The sequence below is a fragment of the Dioscorea cayenensis genome, chromosome 19 (genome assembly GCF_009730915.1).
Source record: "Dioscorea cayenensis subsp. rotundata cultivar TDr96_F1 chromosome 19, TDr96_F1_v2_PseudoChromosome.rev07_lg8_w22 25.fasta, whole genome shotgun sequence".
Taxonomy (NCBI): domain Eukaryota; kingdom Viridiplantae; phylum Streptophyta; class Magnoliopsida; order Dioscoreales; family Dioscoreaceae; genus Dioscorea; species Dioscorea cayenensis.
The window spans coordinates 27,408,182-27,427,427 of NC_052489.1; the positions used below are offsets into that span (position 1 = coordinate 27,408,182).

Consider the following 19,246-nt stretch of genomic DNA (forward strand, 5'->3'; position numbering starts at 1 on the left):
CTTTTTATTTATTTATTTATTTATTTTTTTAGAAATGCGACAAAGTCTCGGGAGGCCCGGGGACGTGCACGTGTGGGGAGGAAGGCTCAGCCGAGCCCACGTGCCCTCTCAGCATCGCGTGGGGACGTGAGGTTCGATCCCGGGTCACAGCAAAACGCAGCCCTATAAGGGACGATCATCAATTGACCCGAGGATGTTGGTTTTTACTTTTTCACATTTCTAATAAATTACTTATCTATTTTTCTCATTCTCAATGAATTACTCTCTCAACCAAACAAAGTTTTCATTTCCATCCCCACTCTAAAATTTTCATTCTTATCCTTTTCTGTAAATTTTCATTTTCGATTCCGTCATCAAAACGGAGGGTTATAGAGGTATTTACACGGAAGCGCACGTCTATTTGGTATGCAAAACAATTCAATTCACTTCAATTACATCAAAGAATAAAGATTATTCCTTCATATGAAAATACATGAAGATGATGTCAAGCAACGACACTTGAGGGGGACACACAAATCCAACATTTTAGTTAATATTAAGGGACTAAAATGACACTTAATCTGCTATAATAATTTATAATAAAATTGAGATATCCTTAAAACAAAACCCAAAAAAAAAAAAATAAATAAATACTGAAATCATGCAGGCTTCTTTATCAACATGTTGCTTCCTGTTCTTTTCATATAACAAGGGAGCATCATCACTAGCCAGAGTTCTTGCGGTTCTCTCAGCTTGGTCTCATCTTGATCCTGCAGGCACTTATCATGTGTTTTCTCTTTAAAATTACTAAATTAATTAATTAATTAAACAGTATCATAATTAAAGTAGATGCCAAAACTATGAACATGGACATAAATAATAGTATTCAGACTAGCTCCCGTTTCTTGACCAGCAACAGCAGATGCAGATGCTTTTCCAACCAATCATCATTATCTTTTTGTTTTTAATTTCTCCAAACATAACATGGTTTTTCCATGTCTTTTATAAAATTAATAATATTATTATTTTTTATTTTTATTTTTTTACAAAGTCGACAAGCCACAAATCAAATGACAAACGGGTATGGAGGTGCACTAGTTACGGTGGCTTGAATGACCTCTTGGGAATAATCCCCCGCTATGCAACCCTGGAAGAGAGAACGAGAAGTAATCCTCACCCTAAATATAAATTGTAATATGAGAGGTTTGAACTCGAGACCTCTCAATTACAATCATGGGCTAGCTCAAAGTTCCTAATATTAAAATATTGACAAACAAAAAAAATTGTCTATTTAAAAAAACAAAAACAAAAAAAGGAAAGTTTATATATACCCAATGAAAAAGTAAAACACAAGTCAGAGAAACACACACACAGAGAATGGGAGAAACAATGGCAAACCTCAATCTTCTTCTCCTCTTCATCCTCTCAATCTCATCTTCCATGATCTTGTTAGCTTCTTCAAGCACAACAATAAGAAGCTCTAAATTCCTCCAATGCTTCATAAACAAGACTAACTCCACCAATAACATCTACACACCGAACACAAACTCCTACACCAACGTCCTCCTTTCCTCCGTTCAAAACACTCGTTTCATCACCTCTAACACCACCACCAAACCATCCTTCATCATCACCGCTGCCACCTTCTCCGACGTGCAAGCCTCCATAACATGCAGCCGTCTCGCCGGTCTTCATGTCCGTGTCCGTAGCGGCGGTCATGACTATGAAGCCATGTCTTACGTCTCCTCCGGTGATCCATTCATCACCATCGACCTTGCTAACCTCCGTTCCATCACCGTCGATAAAGCTCAAGGCACTGCATGGGTTCAAGCAGGTGCTACAGTAGGTGAGTTGTACTACACCATTGCTAAAAACAACAGGACAGTGGCCTTTCCTGCAGGTATCTGCCCAACCATCGGCGTTGGCGGGCACTTCACTGGTGGTGGGATTGGATCGCTCACTAGGACGTATGGAACATCAGCGGATAACATAGTTGATGCTCTTATAGTGAACTCTAAAGGCAAACTTATGAATAGAAAAGCCATGGGAGAGGATCTCTTTTGGGCTATAAGAGGTGGAGGAGGTGCAAGCTTTGGGGTTGTTCTCTCATTCAAGATAAATCTTGTCAGTGTTCCAAGCACAGTCACTGTTTTCAATGTGAATAGGAAGTTGGGTGAGAATGCAACTGAGCTTGTGGAAAGGTGGCAGACAATTGCACCAAGGTTTGATGAGAAGCTGTTCATAAGAGTGGTGGCTCAGGCTGTAAATGGAGGTAAAACCATTCAAGCTTTGTTCAACTCTTTTTATCTTGGGGGGATAGAGGAGTTACTCACAGTGATGAAGAAGAGTTTTCCAGAGTTAGGATTGAAGAGAGAGGATTGTACAGAGGTGAGTTGGTTAGAGTCTGTGCTTTTCTTTAATAGTGATTTAGGAAAGAGTGTGGATGTTTTGCTGGACAGAGAGCCACAGGTGAACAGTTCCTTCAAAGCTAAATCAGACTTTGTGAAGAATAGTATAAGTAAGGAAGGTTTGGAGAAGATATGGGAGTTTCTTTTGGAGGCTAAGGATGAGCCTTTGATTCTGATACTGGAGCCATTTGGAGGGAAGATGGATGAGATATTAGAGACAGATATTGCATTTCCTCATAGAAAAGGGAACTTGTATAACATTCAGTACTACATGAGATGGTCTGAAAAGGGTTCTGATGTTAGTGAGAAGCATCTTGAATGGATGAGAAAGATGTATGAGTTTATGACACCTTATGTTTCTAGTCAACCAAGAGCTGCTTATTATAATTACAAAGATATTGATCTTGGTGTAGGACATGGAAGCTATTTGGAAGATGAAGTTTGGGGTGTTAAGTATTTTAAGGATAACTTCAAGAGATTGGCGCTTGTTAAGGGGAAGGTTGATCATGATAATTTCTTTCGGAATGAACAAAGCATCCCTCCAACAGTGCTTTTCAAACAGTACTCGGAAATTAAAATTGCAATGCCAAAATCATCAATGTAATAATAATATGTTAATCTTGGCGCTTGTTGCGTTTGTCAAGAAAATAAATAAATAAATTGGCGTGTTTATATTGTCTTGTAATGCATTAATTTTTATACTTTGTATTGTTAAAGTCTAAATAAAGTTATAATTGTCTTGTAATGTATTAATAAATATACAAACTACAATATTTATCTCAAGATTTCTATGTAATGGTGATGGGATGGACATGATTTATGCCGTGCCCATCACCATCAGGCTCATGTTCAAATTAAGTCATCCCGGTGTTGGATATTACATAGTCAACAAATCACGTTGAAGTATGAGGTTGATGGGCACCACCTAATTTTTTTTCCATTTTTTTTTATAAAATACAAAAATAATGTCCATAGAATCCTGATTTTTATTATTGATTTATTTTGCCTAGGTGCAGGATCAAGTTTTTCAAAGATCGCCATTATCTAGCCATGGACTTCGGCACATGCACCATGAATGCATGGATTTTAAGCAGATTTTTTTTTTTTTTTACCAAATTGACAAGTATTTACCAATTAATAAATTATTAAAAAAATATATGATGGTGCAATAATTATTTTAACTATGGACTACTTAAAAATTTATTAATCCAGCCAAATATCATATGAAGCAATGAAAGTCCTACGTGCACATCTAGAAAATTGTAAGAAATAAAATTAAGTTTATAAATCTTCTATTTTATGTGTAAGTTTAAAATGAAAAAATATAATACCTCCCACCGATAATTCATCAATTACATTTAAACAATATCATAAATAGTAGCTAGGTCAAAGAACAATGGCGACACTGTTGCTACAGTACACTTAATACTTCAACGTTTCAATCTTGCACCTTTTCTACTCATCACCTTGTGAATGTTATCGGCCTACTAGTAATTTTCCCTTCTTTTTTTAGTTTTTACTAATTATATGACTTTTTTTTTAAAATTAGATTTACCAAGTTGTTTTTCTTTCTTCGTTAAGCATGGTGTCATGCCATGCCTATCATTCGCTTTAATCTATTACTTATTAACTTAATCTAGTTTAAATTTGATGGGAATGAGTGGCCTGTAGATGTTGAAAATTAATCAATTAAACCAATATTCACTATCAATTAATTACAACATATCTATATATATATACACATACATGAAAAAAAAAATGCTGAAAATCCTGCCACACATGAACAAAACATGAAACATTGTTGCATTGATTAAACAGTGCAATAACAGTACAATGTTGCTGAAACATTAATTAATGACCTCCTCCTTCAATTAATCTGTAGCCCTAATATGGAACTCAATCATCAAAGGCTATGGCCAAATCCCTGGTCCATCCTTGCAATCCTCATTTACAACAACTTCATTCATCTGGCATATATCACTGCTCCCTGACAATTACACCTACCCTGCCCTCTTTAATTAAGGCTTGTGGCCACTTAACTTTATTCCTTACCTAAAGCAAGAGAAGTGCATGGCCATGCCACCAAATTAGGGTTTGTCTCTGCTGTTTATATTCAGAATTCTCTGATTATGTGTGAGGGGTTTTGTCACAGATTAATTGTTGATGAACATAATTTGTATGATATATATGAAGCACCTCGGAGAGACCTAACAAGTTGGAATTCTATTCTAACAGATTATGTTTGTGTCTGTGATGTTGGAACTGAGGTTTTTGTTTTGTTTAGAGCTTTGGTTTGTCATGATGTTTTGCTTTGATGGAATCACATTAACAAGACCAACTGAGCTCACCTAAGCTTGAGAAATTGAGAATAAATAAATAAATAAATAATATGATTCAAATAATAACTTTAAAAATTGGAGGAGTTTTTTTAAAAAAAAAGAAAAAAAATTTCATTCTAGCATAACCAAAGTGCAAACCATAAACAAGAAAATCATGGGGAATATAACTTCTCAAACTTATAGACCTGACATGAAACTATAAACCTGAGCAATTATATATATGAGCCTCATGATTTGTGGATCAACGAATAAAATTAATTTTCACATTGTGAAAAGTAGCAATCAAGAACTTGTGATCATCAACAAGTAGGCCATAAGTGGAATTGAGCTGCTTTCATCCATCCATTGACCGCACGAACAGCTTGGAGAGCATCAAGTTCGCAACTTCGCAGTATACTCGTATTTTTTTATTAAAAAAAATTAAAATTTATTGGATAATTAAAAAATAATAAAAATCTCTTTGACAGCTGCCAGAACCCCTAAGTTATCTTTCTTTATTATAAGTAATAGGCAAATTTCCTCGCTAGGAGTTTGTGCAATTTTTTTTTTATTTTAAAACAATATTATATAACAATGAAAACTCTAATGCTATAATTATAAACCGTTTAATCTGAAAATGTTAGCATACCTTAATTTTGAAAAGTTTTATAAATATTTATTAAGTAATTAAAATTACAAAGTTTTAATACCATATTTAATATAAATAAAAACTAAAATATTATAAAAATATTTAAAATTATTTTTTGACGCAGTCTTAAAAAAACTTATACATCTACATTAATAATATGTAAAAATTTTATTAAAATGATGGTTTGTGATGCCCTCACTTGCATATTAAACAATTTAAACCAACTCCAAACTTATCTAAATATTAAAGTACATGTTTGTGCATCACCATATGCTGTTTGATTCATGGTAATATGAAAATATTACCTCATGTTACACAATAACCTAAAAACACTACTACATTTAAGATTATATTATCGGTAATATATTAATAATAATTCAAGATTAGCAACAATGAAATATTACAAAAAAAAATCGGTAATCACATCACCATCAAAATTAAGTGATTATTTAGGATTATAAAATGGTGATAATTTAAAAACATTGTTTAGACAAATCTTTTTTTCTTTACAAATTAATTTTGACGTGTGTATATATATATATATATATAATTTGGATTAGTAGTTTTATTTTAGGTTCAAAAGATATTTTCAGAATTTTGACACTTTACTAATTCAAGTATTTTAATCAATTAAAAGTTTTAATGAAAAATTGTCAGTAATATAAATTCTCAAGTAAATATGATTATATCAAATTATTGTAATATTTTTAGGGGTTGTTTGGTTCATGGTAATGATATATTACCACTTAATGACATTATCATGGTAATATGAGTTAGAATGTTATATGGTTGGGAATATTGTAGTAATTTAATATAACTATATTTAATTGAAAACTCTTATTATTAGGAATAATTCATTACTGTGTTTGGTTCCTCATGATAATTAATTTGATAAAATATAAAAAATCCCAAAATATCCTTTTTAACATTTGGAAAACCCCAATAATCACGCATATAGCACGTTGCCATTACATATTTTGCGGAGAGGATTTCGTGATGCAACCTAGATTCCGGGTGTCAATCGGAGCTCTCGGGGTTCTTCTCGTCTACGATTACGTCCCCAATGGAACCCAATCATGATGCAACCTTCATAATTTTGCATATAACACAATCATAGATCTATTTAATTTCCAATTTGGCAATATTTACATGAAATAGGAGAAGAACCAATAAGATTTGCAGATGATGTTCGCTTCGGCTCAAAAACCAAAAACAATTCACTTTTTGGAAACCCTAGTGTGAGAGAGGAGGAGGAGAAATCGGAAGATCACTTCAACCGTGAACAAAATCCTCTTTTTTAAAACCCAAGCATGAGAGAGAAAGAAGGAGATAAAATATGTTTTTTTTTTAATTTTTTTGCACTCATTGTTCTTTTTTAAAATTATTTAAAGAAAAAAAAAGGTATATTTGATAGGAAAAAGTTATGAGATAATTATATATTTAGTAATTTAAATAGACACAAAATTTGGTAGTAATAGGATTACTAATTTTTTTTAATAATATTATTAGGTTGGTAATATGATTTTATCATTCAGATTACTATTGATGTAGTGTTATATATGATAATTTTTCTAAATTAGAGATAATATTTTTAACTTTATTACTATGATAATCTTATAACATGGGATTCATCATTATGGTCAACCAAATGACTCCTAAACGTGGTGTGTGGTTCATCAACAGTAATTTTTTTCAATTATATATCATTTTTATAGTTTTTTTTTTATTTTTCAACTTTGACCATCGGATATTATCCAAGATATTATATATATATAAGATTGTACACTCAAAACTGCACCTGTTACAATAATGTATAACATTTTTTTTTTGGGATAAAAAAAATAGAAATTTAAAAAAACAAGGGGGCTCCTTAGGCATGCAGAACAACTCAATTTCATTTCTGCCACATCAACGAATAAAGCTTATTTCTTGATCAAATGCATGAAGATGATGTCAAGCAATGACACGCAAGGGGGAGACACAGATCCAAGTTTATAGTAAAGATTGAGGGACTAAAATGATATTTTATCTACCACAATAATTTATAATGAAATATAAAAGGTTGAGGAATTTACACTCTACATATTTAGAGATCTCTTTAACAAAAAATAAAAAAATAAAAAATAAACAAACAAAAAATAAACTATATATCATGCAGGCATCCCTATCAGATGTTGTTTCCTGTTACTTTCAGCATCAGTCGGCCAGTTATATAACATTGGACATCCTTAGTTGGGCCTCAAGAGTTCTTGCAATTCTTGCACAATTTGATTTCATTCTCTTGATATATATTTTTTTTAAAGTAGATAAATCACTTGTATTAAAATATATAACATATCAAAAATATCATCATAGGCTCATAGCTTTTTTTTAATATTAAAAAGAGCAAAAGACAAGAAGAAAACACAATCCCACTAAAAATAGAGTAATCTATCCCTATGAAGACCACAGAGTCAAAGAAAAACAGAGTCAACGCTGATATGTGTTTTGAGTGAAAACCTCATCTTCAGTAGAGCATGTTCCAACTAACTGTGACCGCGATCTAATAAATTTCAAGTTATGACAAAAGTCACAATGAGATCCTCAAGCTTAGTCTTCTTATTCTATGGAGCTGCAAAGATCTAAAAAAAAAAAATATGTGATCAATCTTTATGATAATTAAAAATAGAGACAAATATTAATCATTAAAGATACGATCATTATATGCTCACCAAATTTTCCATGTGATCGCACGCACGGCACGTATAAGCAATCTCCCATTTCCGCACGGAGACCAAAGTGAATCTCCATGAACACCACAGTTCCTGCAGACACTTCTCATTTGTTTTCTCAATAAAATTACTTTTAATTAATTCATTAATTAAACACTAGCATATATATAAAAAAGCCGGGTAAACACCGTAAACTAAGAACGTGGACGTGCATATAATCCTGTACGTACACAGGGAAGCTCCCGTTTATTGACCAATAACAGCACATGCAGATGCTTCTCCAAGACTCCAAAAAATAAATCGCACCTTTGATTTTTAATTTTCCAAACTTAATAGTTAATATGACTTTTTCATTTCTTTTAATAAATTAATAATAATCAAACATTGACCAACCAAAAAAATCCAATTTTTTTTAAAAAAAGAAAGTTTATATATACCCGGCCCCTCGAAAAACACAAGGAGAGAAACACGCACAAAAACAATGGCAAACCTCAATCTTCTTCTCCTCTTCATCCTCTCAATCTCAGCATCCATGATCTTGTTAGCTTCTTCAAGCACAACAACAAGAAGCTCCAAATTCCTCCAATGCTTCATAAACAAGACTAACTCCACCAAAAACATCTACACACCGAACACAAGCTCCTACACCAACGTCCTCCTTTCCTCCGTCCAAAACACTCGTTTCATCACCTCTAATACCACCACCAAACCATCCTTCATCATCACCGCTGCCACCTTCTCCGACGTGCAAGCCTCCATAACATGCAGCCGTCTCGCCGGCCTTCGTGTCCGTGTACGTAGCGGCGGTCATGACTATGAAGCCATGTCCTACGTCTCCTCCGGTGATCCATTCATCACCATAGACCTTGCTAAACTCCGTTCCATCACTGTCGACAAAGCTCACGGCACTGCATGGGCTCAAGCAGGTGCTACCGTAGGTGAGTTGTACTACACCATTGCTAAAAACAACAGTACAGTGGCCTTTCCTGCAGGTATCTGCACAACCCTCGGCCTCGGCGGGCACTTCACCGGTGGTGGGATTGGGACTCTCATGAGGATGTATGGAACTTCAGCTGATAACATAGTTGATGCTCTTATAGTGGACTCTAAAGGCAAACTTATGAATAGAAAAGCCATGGGAGAGGATCTCTTTTGGGCTATAAGAGGTGGAGGAGGTGCAAGCTTTGGGGTTGTTCTCTCATTCAAGATAAAGCTTGTCAGCGTTCCGAGCACAGTCACTGTTTTTAATGTGATCAAGAACTTGGGTGAGAATGCAACAGAGCTTGTGGAAAGGTGGCAGACAATTGCACCAAAGTTTGATGAGAAGCTGTTTATAAGAGTGGTTGCTCAGGCTGCGAATGGAGGTACAACCATTCAAGCTGTGTTCAATTCATTTTATCTTGGCAGGATAGAGGAGTTACTTCCGGTGATGAAGAAGAGTTTTCCAGAGTTAGGATTGAAGAGAGAGGATTGCACTGAGGTGAGTTGGTTAGAGTCTGTGCTTTTCTTTAATGGAGAATTAGGAAAGAGTGTGGATATTTTGCTAGACAGAGAACCACAGTCCAACGGTTCATTCAAAGCCAAATCAGACTTTGTGAAGAAGAGTATAAATAAGGAAGGGTTAGAGAAGATATGGGAGTTTCTTATGGAGGCTAAGGATGAACCTTTGACTCTGATATTTGATCCATTTGGAGGGAAGATGTATGAGATATTAGAGTCAGATATTGCTTTTCCTCATAGAAAAGGGAACTTGTATAATATTCAATACTTCATGAGATGGTCTGAGACTGCTTCTGCTGTTAGTGAGAAGCATCTTGAATGGATGAGAAAGATGTATGAGTTTATGGCACCTTATGTTTCTAGTCAACCAAGAACTGCTTATTATAATTATAAGGATATTGATCTTGGTGTAGCACATGGAAGCTATTTGGAAGATGAAGTTTGGGGTGTTAAGTATTTTAAGGATAACTTCAAGAGATTGGCGCTTGTGAAGGGGAAGGTTGATCCTGATAATTTCTTTCGGAATGAACAAAGCATCCCCCCTTTAGTACTTGCCAAACACTAGAATTTAAATTAAAATACTAGACCACAAAATCATTGTGATAAAAAGTTGGTTTATAGGTGTGTTTATACACTGCATGGCTTGTAATGTCTTATCATTTGTACTTTGTTGTTGAACTATGAATAAAATTTTTATTTTTGTCTTGTAATGTATCATTTTTTTCTCCCAATATATATATATATATATAGATACAAATAGAAGAATACATTAATTAATATACAAGGAATTTTATCAAGATTTTTTATGGAGTTGTGGTGGGATGGACATGGTTTAAATCAGGCTAAAGTTCAAAGTCGTCCCAGTGGAGGATTTTACAAAGTCATGATTCACTTTGAAATATGAGGATGAGATGGACACCACATAGTTAATGCCCATTCCATTACACCCTATAGAATCTGGTTTTCCAATTTTGTTCCACAAGAAATTAGGACAATAAAATATAGCCATATTCTTTGGTGTGGACTATTCTTGCATGGACTTTTAAGCACGGATTTTTTTATTTTTTCACTTTGATATATATTTTTTAATTAAATTTACAAGTTGTTTCTTACTTTCTTTTGCGTGGTTTATCCACTATTTTTCAAAAAAAAAAAAAAACTTTCTTATGGTGTCATGTCATGTCATTCTCTATAATCCATAATTTACTAACTTTAATCCAGTTTAAATTTGATGGTAATTTTCACTGTGTAAATGATGAAATCCAACCAAATCAATGAATAAAACAATTTTTCACTAATTAAATACAACTTTATATATAGTATTAGATATATTCTATGGGCATTGATAGCATAGTTATCTATGGATGTTGATTTGAATTATTGGATCTCAATCCAACGGATGCACAGTGTTTTGATTACTCTGTTTATGAATAATATACAGTGAAAAATAGAATGCACAGTCAAACAAATTACAACCATTGAACCCTTTAACACTTACTCCTAAAAAATAAAAATCAAAACACACAATGTTACTACCTGTGGACATCTAAGTAAATCCAAAAAAACCCTTTTCTAATATATATATATATATATATGCATTCAGAAGAGGAAAAAAAGTAAAGTTGAAAAATTCTAATATAAATGAACAAAACATCAAACATTGTTGCATTGCTTAAACAGTGCAGTAACAGCACCAGGTTGCTGCAACAAATCCATGCACAAACCACCATTAATGGCCTCCTCCTTCAAACTGAAACCCTAATATGGAATTCAGTCATCAGAGCCTATGGCCAAAGCCCTAGCCCCATCCATGCAATCCTCATTTACAACTACTTCATTCATCTGGGATCACAACTCCCTGACAATTACACCTACCCTGCCCTCCTTAAGGCCTGTAGCCACTTGCCTTATTCCCTCCCTAAAGCAAGAGAAGTGCATGGCCATGCCACCAAACTAGGGTTTGTATCTGATGTTTATATTCAGAATTCTCTGATTCATGTATATGGGGTTTTGTCACAGATTGATGATGCACGTAAGTTGTTTGATGAAATGCCTCACAGAGACCTAACAAGTTGGAATTCTATTCTGACAGCTTATGTTTGTACCTGTGATCTTAGAACTGAGGTTTTTGTTTTGTTTAGAGAGATGGTTCGTCATGATGTTTGTTTTGATGGAATCACATTGGCTGTGGTGTTGTCTGGATGTGGAATTTTGGGCTGTGGAAGAGTGATTCATGCTTATGCTTTGAAACATGGGCTTGCTTTTGATGTTAGAGTGGGGAATTCAATTATGGATGCATATGCAAAAACCGGTGATTTGGATGCTGCATTTGGAGTGTTTGAGGAAATGGGAGTGATGGGTTGGAGTGACGTTGTTTCGCATACTATTTTGATTAATGCATGCGTTGAGTCAGGTTCATTGGAGGTTGCACGAGACATTTTTGATCGGATGAGTTCTAGAGATGTTGTGCTATGGAATTCGATGATTGAAGGTTATATAAAGGCCAAGCGGCCGAAAGAAGGTATGGAACTTTTCAAGCGAATGGGGATGGAGATGATAGTCCCTGATGAGAAGACTATGGTGAGTGTGGTATCAGCATGCGGTAGTCTTGCAGACCTCAATGCTGGCCGTTTGGTTCATCAGTTCATTCATCGACAAGGCATAAAGGAAGACAAGTTTGTGCAGACAGCATTGGTTGACATGTATGCAAAGTGCGGGAGCTTAGAGGACGCGTTGCTCGTATTCTTGAAGATGACTCACAAGGATGTTTTCGCTTGGACAGTACTGATTTCTGGTTTCTCAACATATGGTTATGGAAAGGACTCTTTCAAACTCTTCTCAATGATGCAATGTGAAGGAGTGGAACCAAATGAGGCAACCTTTGTGGCATTGCTCAAGGCTTGCACTAATTCAGGCCTTGTTCATGAGGGCCACATGTGGTTCAAGAGAATGGAACAAAATTACAATATCAAACCTAAGATTGAGCATTTGGGCTGTATGATTGATCTTCTCAGCAGAGCTGGGATGCTATCTGAAGCTGAAGAGTTGATTAAATGTATCCCCATACAAGACAGAGTCGTAGTATACAAGACTATGCTCCATTCGTGCATTTGTTTTTCCAACATTCAACTTGGAGAAAGGATTGCAGAGGAATTGATCAAGTTGGATAAGCCACAAAGTCATGGTGTATATGTTCTGCTTTCCAATTTCTATGCTTTTGCAAGAAGATGGCAAGATGTTGAAGAGCTAAGAGAAATTGCAAGAAGTTCAGATATGAAGAAGGATGCTGGGATTAGTTACATCAAGGTGGCAGCCTAAACATTTCGAAATGTATCATCGACCAGCAGCAGATCCAATTCTTCAGAGATCATACATCAATATTTTCAATATTTCCATCCAGTCTTTTGGGATAGAAGCGACAACAAGCACCAAAGTTAACAAGGTAAGTATTCTAACTATTTGGAACATTTTATTGCATAAACTAATGCAACCATTATTTTTTATCTATAGTAACTTGTCCATCTATAAAATTGCTTATTATTGTTCATCATTAAAGTTAGCATACATGAGACAATGAATTCAAAGAGGTGGAATACTCTGTTCATGCTTAAAGAAGTTATCAGGATCAACCAGAGACTTGACATAAGCCAGCCTCTTGAAATTACCCTTGTAGTACTTGTGACCCCAAACGAAACTCTTTGAATAGCTAACTCCACCACCTTGATTCTGTCCCAAATCCAGGTCCCTATAATTCAAATACGCAGCCCTGGGATTCTTAGACACATATGAAGCCATGAACTCATAAAACCTTCTAAGCCAATCCACATGCTTCTTATCATCTTCATCTCCAATCCTTTTCCATTTCATCAAGTACTGAATGCTATACATGTTCCCCTTCCTGTGAGGAAAGGGAGTCTCAGTTTCAGAGATATCATCCATCCTCCCTCCAAAAGGATCAAGAATCATTATAAGACTCTCACCTCCATCCAAGAACCTTTTTCCATATCCTCTCCCACACCTTCTCATTGAGATGCTCTGTTACAAAGTCTGACTTTCCTTTGAGGGAATTCTTCAACCGTGGTGGATTTCTATCCAGTAAAGTGGAAACTGGTGTGCCTTTTGGATACCATGCCATGTAAAGCACTGACTTAATCCATCTCATCTCCTTACAGTCATTAGCCTCCAATCCAAGTTCAGGGAAGCTATCTTCCATTATAGGAAGAAGCTCTTCTCTGCTACCAAGAAACAGAGAGTTGAAAAGAACTTCAATGGTTTTGTTGTTCCTTCCTTTATTTTCTATATTATCTTTGACTAGAAAGAGTACTCTGATGAACAACCTCTCATTAAGTTCATATGCAATGTGCTCCCACTTGTTGACAAGCTTGGTTGCACCCTGACTCAGTGTCCTATGGATTGTGAAGACTGTGACCTTAGGAGGGACCTCCACCAACTTGATCTTGTAAGCGAGGATGACACCAAAGCTTGCTCCACCTCCACCTCTAATGGCCCAGAAGAGGTCTTCTCCCATGGTTTCTCTATTGAGAACTCTTCCATTAACATCCACAAGATGAGCATCAATGATGTTATCAGCTGCAAGACCATATTTTCTCACCAAGGTGCCAAAACCACCTCCACTGAAGTGGCCACCAACTCCAACAGTTGGACAGAGGCCTGCAGGGAATCCCATGGACTTGTTCTTCTTTGCTATCTCGTGGTAAAGCTCGCCTAGAGTTGCACCGGCTTGCACCCAAGCAATGTCTCCGGCGATGTGAATAGACCGGAGTTTGGAGAGGTTGAGGATGATGAAAGGATGGTCATGGTGTGATATATAGGAGAGGCCTTCATAGTCATGGCCACCACTCATTGTTCTTAGCCGGAGGCCATGCCGGGCGGCACAAACAACAGAAGCTTGGACGTGGGATTTGAGTGTTGGAGAAATGATGAAGAGTGGTTTGAAGGTGGTGTGAGTGGTGTTGGTCATGACTAGTCTGGTGTTCTTGATGGAAGAGTGGAAGAAATTGGTGTAAGCTGTTGTGTTTGAAGGGATGATGAGGTTGAAAATGGAGGGATGGTGGGAGTGGTTTTGGAAGCATTGAGTGAAGGATGTGTGTAAGGTTTCAGGTGTTATCGGAAAACATGCATGGAATGAGAGGAAGAGAAAAGAGAAGAAGAAGAAAAAGGTTTCAGGCGGCACCATTTGTTTCATGTTTGCCGGGGTGGTTTGGATTGTATGACAAGGGTTTTTTATATATATATATAGTAGAAACTGATAAAACTGTGTATTATTTCAAAGATATTGTGAATTTATAAAAATATTTATTTGGATCTTGTAATGATTTCGAAACAATTTTTTTTGTATAATAGATTGATACAGTCCGTAATAGCTGAAAATTGCAAAACAATGCAGCTTGTGTGTGGTAGAAGAGAACTTTGTAAAACTTTCCAACATGATCTTTATATTATATTTTAGTGGAGATTTTCTGTTTTATGAAGGAACTCCTCAACATATTTTCATAATTACATGTTTAAAGGTACAGATTGTTACAGTCTGCAGACAATGCTTTGTATTTTTATCTTCATTTGAATTTTTTTTTTAAAGACAAAATTACTTGTGTAATTTGAAATTTTAACAATTTTTACCAAATTTTAAATTTTTGAAAAAAATAAAAAATGGACAGCTTGGTCTATTAACATATCTTATTTATCACTTCATAAAAAACAAAAACAAAACAAAAATTCATGAAGGGGAATATGAATCGATTCCAAGAAATTAATACAGTTAATAAATAAATATGTACAGAAACAATGCAAACCAGTGCTTCCAACTAATTCGTTTCAAAATGATATGCATGACTATAAATAAGAACAAAATATATAATTAGACTTCGTTCAAAAACTAGACTATACATGGATAGCAAAGACAACAAACAAAAGCTTTTAGAAGCAACAAACTCAAAAACAGGAAGCCGATGGATAAAGAAAACAGGTGGCACATTAAGTCAGACTCTAAAAGCAGAAACAACAGCACATCCAGGGAATGTCATACAAGCCAAGCCATACACAAACATTATGAGTACAAATATGGTGATGTCTATCTCTCAAGATTAACAAGATGATATCAAGCTCCTCTCACAACCCCACCCAAAATACATGAAAAACACCAGACAACACATATCAAGCTTGGACTTCCTCCTCTTCCTCCTCTTCTTCGTACTCTTCATCCGCTGTTGCATCCTGGTACTGCTGGTACTCAGCGACGAGATCGTTCATGTTGCTCTCAGCCTCAGTGAATTCCATTTCATCCATGCCCTCACCAGTGTACCAGTGCAAGAATGCCTTCCTCCTGAACATGGCGGTGAACTGCTCACTAACCCTGCGGAACATCTCCTGAATGGAGGTTGAGTTGCCGATAAATGTGGATGCCATCTTGATGCCCTTTGGCGGTATGTCACACACACTGGACTTGACATTGTTGGGGATCCATTCCACAAAATAAGAAGAATTCTTGTTCTGAACATTGATCATCTGCTCATCAACTTCCTTGGTGCTCATCTTTCCACGGAACATGGCAGAGGCAGTGAGGTAGCGGCCATGTCGGGGGTCAGCAGCACACATCATGTTCTTGGAGTCCCACATCTGTTGGGTGAGCTCAGGTACAGTCAGGGCCCGATACTGCTGGGAGCCCCTTGAGGTGAGAGGTGCAAACCCAACCATGAAAAAGTGGAGACGTGGGAATGGGATCAGGTTCACGGCAAGCTTGCGAAGATCAGAGTTGAGCTGACCAGGGAACCGGAGGCAACATGTGATGCCACTCATGGTGGCAGAGATCAGATGGTTCAGATCACCAACTGGGAAAGATGGCAGACATTAGGCATGTGAAGCAACAATAATCTATGTCAGAACTGATATATCGTACGGAAGAACTAAAGAAAACAGAACATCAAATTATCACACTGCTGTAGACTAATAAACTCAAAAATTAAAATCTACAAGTGCACACTTACAAGAGACAATATGTCAACAATGATGGGTCAAGCCTAGGCTATAACTCTAAATATTCACTGTAGTCTGTAGGTGTATTTGCATAAGCAACAATAAAACTCAAAGAAATGTTGGTATTCAATGAGAAAATAACTTCAATTGTATAGAAATGTTAGCCTACAATGAGAAAAAAAACTTAAAACATGCTTAAGGAAATAAATGTACCATGTGATTGTATAAAGTTGTCAACAGATTTCTTTAGAATAACTATACTCAACCAAATAAATTTAATCACACTTAATTAAGAGAAAAAAAAAATTGAAATAACAACATATAATGAAGCATAGAATTCTACTTACAGGTTGGTGTAGCAAGCTTGAGAGTTCTGAAGCAGATATCATATAAAGCTTCATTATCGAGGACCATACACTCATCAGCATTCTCAACAAGTTGATGAACAGAAAGTGTAGCATTGTATGGCTCCACAACAGTGTCAGACACCTTGGGTGATGGGAAGACAGAGAAGGTGAGCATCATCCGGTCAGGGTACTCCTCCCTTATCTTAGAGATGAGAAGGGTACCCATGCCAGATCCTGTGCCTCCTCCCAAAGAATGGCATACTTGGAAACCTATAATTGGGGGAAAAATGTCAATGTTGTACAGTAGAAAAGCTGACTGTACTGCAGAAAGAACATTAGAAAACCAACGGTATGCATCTGTACCTGCCTTAGAAATAGGACATTAAAAGATGAGGCAAACAAATATAAATACAGTCCAGAACCTCAATCATTTCATGCCTGAGCTGTTACCAAATATCATGGTCAAACAAGTCTCATACTGTCTGATACTCAGTCTACTCTATTTCTTTTGTACAATGCAAGAGACCAGCAACTGGTGTAAAAAAGAATTCACCCACATTTATTCTATCCTATTCTGAAGCCAAACTCTCTAATTCGGAACATTTTCACACAGTTATACCAATCTACAAAGATTTCATGTCAAAGAACACATCTTTTTTTCGCTCAAATATAAGTTCTCACCAATACATCAGGATCATTGCTTAGTTGCTACAGAACAAAAAGTTTCAAATAAAAAAAGGAATTCCCACCAAATTAAATCCAAGAAAAGATTCTGAAACATTTGGAAGAACGCCCCCCTACTTCTTAACCCTTCGGTCGCACTTTTAGATCCAATTCACCTTCATATACCTTTCCGGCCTATAAACATTCACTTAACATTCTCAATCAAATTGACACAGAAATTTCTTTAACCACGGGGTAAAACAAATATCCCACCAGAAGACTTGCCATGACAACAATTAGGTTACAAAACCGATCAGACTTGGGCGCTCTTAATATTTCTCATATTCCCATACAATCACAAAATTAAACAGCAGGAAGGATCCTTAAGCCTCGACAGGATTTAAACAAGCAAACATAATAGTATCATCAAAGTATACCTTCGCAAATCAAGAACAAATAATCTACTAGAATCCGAGTTATTAAAAAAAAGTATAAAATTAAAAATAAATAAATAACATGTAATTCGCATAGCAATATAATTTCGATGAAATAAATATCACATATTAAACAGAAATATCAACAACGCTAGCTTGTCAAGATCATGAACCAACAACCACCAAGCATTATCAACAAAACCCAGACTAGAAACCTAGATCTAAAATCATGAGACCCGAAAACCATAGAATCACAACTAGATCTATACAGATCTAACATATTCAACAGCTTAACCCGTAGAACAAACAACAAAATCAGAGAATTCGCAAACATTCACAAAAATAAACCGAAATTTATACCTTGCAGGCAGTCGCAGTTCTCGGCCTCCTTGCGAACAACATCAAGCACAGAATCAATAAGCTCAGCACCCTCCGTGTAGTGCCCCTTCGCCCAGTTGTTGCCGGCACCGGACTGACCGAAGACGAAGTTATCAGGCCTAAAGATCTGGCCAAAAGGACCAGATCGAACGGAGTCCATGGTACCTGGCTCAAGGTCCATGAGGACGGCGCGGGGAACGAAGCGGCCTCCGCTGGCCTCGTTGTAATAGACATTGATGCGCTCAAGCTGAAGATCAGAGTCGCCGTTATACTTTCCGGTGTGATCGATGCCGTGCTCGTCGCAAATCACCTCCCAGAACTTGGCCCCGATCTGGTTGCCGCACTGCCCTCCCTGGATGTGCAGGATTTCTCTCATCGTTGCTCCGGCGAGATCTGGCGGCGGTTCACCGAAGTCTAGGGTTTCGAGAGAAGGAGCGGAGAGATCGGGGGGGCAATGTGCTCCCAAAGAGGATTTGAGAGTTTATGTAGCGAGGACGGGAGATGTGATAACCGTCAGAAAGGTTACCTCAAAACAAGAAGATGCAGCGGATTTGAATTGAGAACGTTGATTGGTTTATCAAAGCGGTGATTTATAACTTAGGTAACTTTGGTGGTGAGCATAACGAGGTCTTCGGCTATTGGAGGGAAAGAGCAGGTGAGAATAGCTTGTAATGGTGATCACGAGAGCATACATTCATGTTATGCATCACCGTTCATTTGCCTCAAGATGTGTGTTATTTCAATCTCGAGGTATTTAAACGGTAGATCTAAGCGTATGTGTGAATGTTTTTATGTGTCTGAGAATTAAAAGGCTCTTCGTTGGGCTGTCGCTATACTGTATGGCTGGGCGGAAAAAGCTGTTTTTA

At 36.5% G+C, this 19,246-nt stretch overlaps 5 protein-coding genes across 5 annotated transcripts; 3 read left to right on the forward strand and 2 right to left on the reverse strand.

The window, feature by feature from the left end:
* Window positions 1–1,350: 1,350 nt before the first annotated feature.
* Window positions 1,351–3,065, forward strand: LOC120283781 (berberine bridge enzyme-like 23). The gene has a single exon (XM_039290519.1). It carries the CDS (start codon window positions 1,357–1,359, stop codon window positions 2,989–2,991), a length of 1,635 nt encoding a protein of 544 aa, XP_039146453.1. The 5' UTR covers window positions 1,351–1,356; the 3' UTR covers window positions 2,992–3,065.
* Window positions 3,066–8,516: 5,451 nt separating this feature from the next.
* LOC120283860 (berberine bridge enzyme-like 23) lies at window positions 8,517–10,235 on the forward strand. The gene has a single exon (XM_039290627.1). It carries the CDS (start codon window positions 8,547–8,549, stop codon window positions 10,128–10,130), a length of 1,584 nt encoding a protein of 527 aa, XP_039146561.1. The 5' UTR covers window positions 8,517–8,546; the 3' UTR covers window positions 10,131–10,235.
* Window positions 10,236–11,201: 966 nt separating this feature from the next.
* Window positions 11,202–14,076, forward strand: LOC120250457 (pentatricopeptide repeat-containing protein At4g14820-like). The gene is made up of 2 exons (XM_039259276.1): window positions 11,202–13,007; window positions 13,968–14,076. The coding sequence occupies exon 1, from the start codon at window positions 11,207–11,209 to the stop codon at window positions 12,881–12,883; it is 1,677 nt and encodes a 558-aa protein (XP_039115210.1). The 5' UTR covers window positions 11,202–11,206; the 3' UTR covers window positions 12,884–13,007; window positions 13,968–14,076.
* Window positions 13,013–14,855, reverse strand: LOC120250458 (berberine bridge enzyme-like 22). Its single transcript, XM_039259277.1, is given in 2 exon segments — window positions 13,013–13,549; window positions 13,551–14,855. Coding segments are annotated over 2 exon segments (1,626 nt in total). The 5' UTR covers window positions 14,772–14,855; the 3' UTR covers window positions 13,013–13,144.
* Window positions 14,856–15,438: 583 nt separating this feature from the next.
* On the reverse strand, window positions 15,439–18,855 carry LOC120283777 (tubulin beta chain). The gene is made up of 3 exons (XM_039290511.1): window positions 18,363–18,855; window positions 16,906–17,175; window positions 15,439–16,413 (listed from the first exon to the last, which is right to left on the reverse strand). The coding sequence occupies exons 1-3, from the start codon at window positions 18,754–18,756 to the stop codon at window positions 15,740–15,742; spliced, it is 1,338 nt and encodes a 445-aa protein (XP_039146445.1). The 5' UTR covers window positions 18,757–18,855; the 3' UTR covers window positions 15,439–15,739.
* Between the last annotated feature and the right edge of the window lie 391 nt (window positions 18,856–19,246).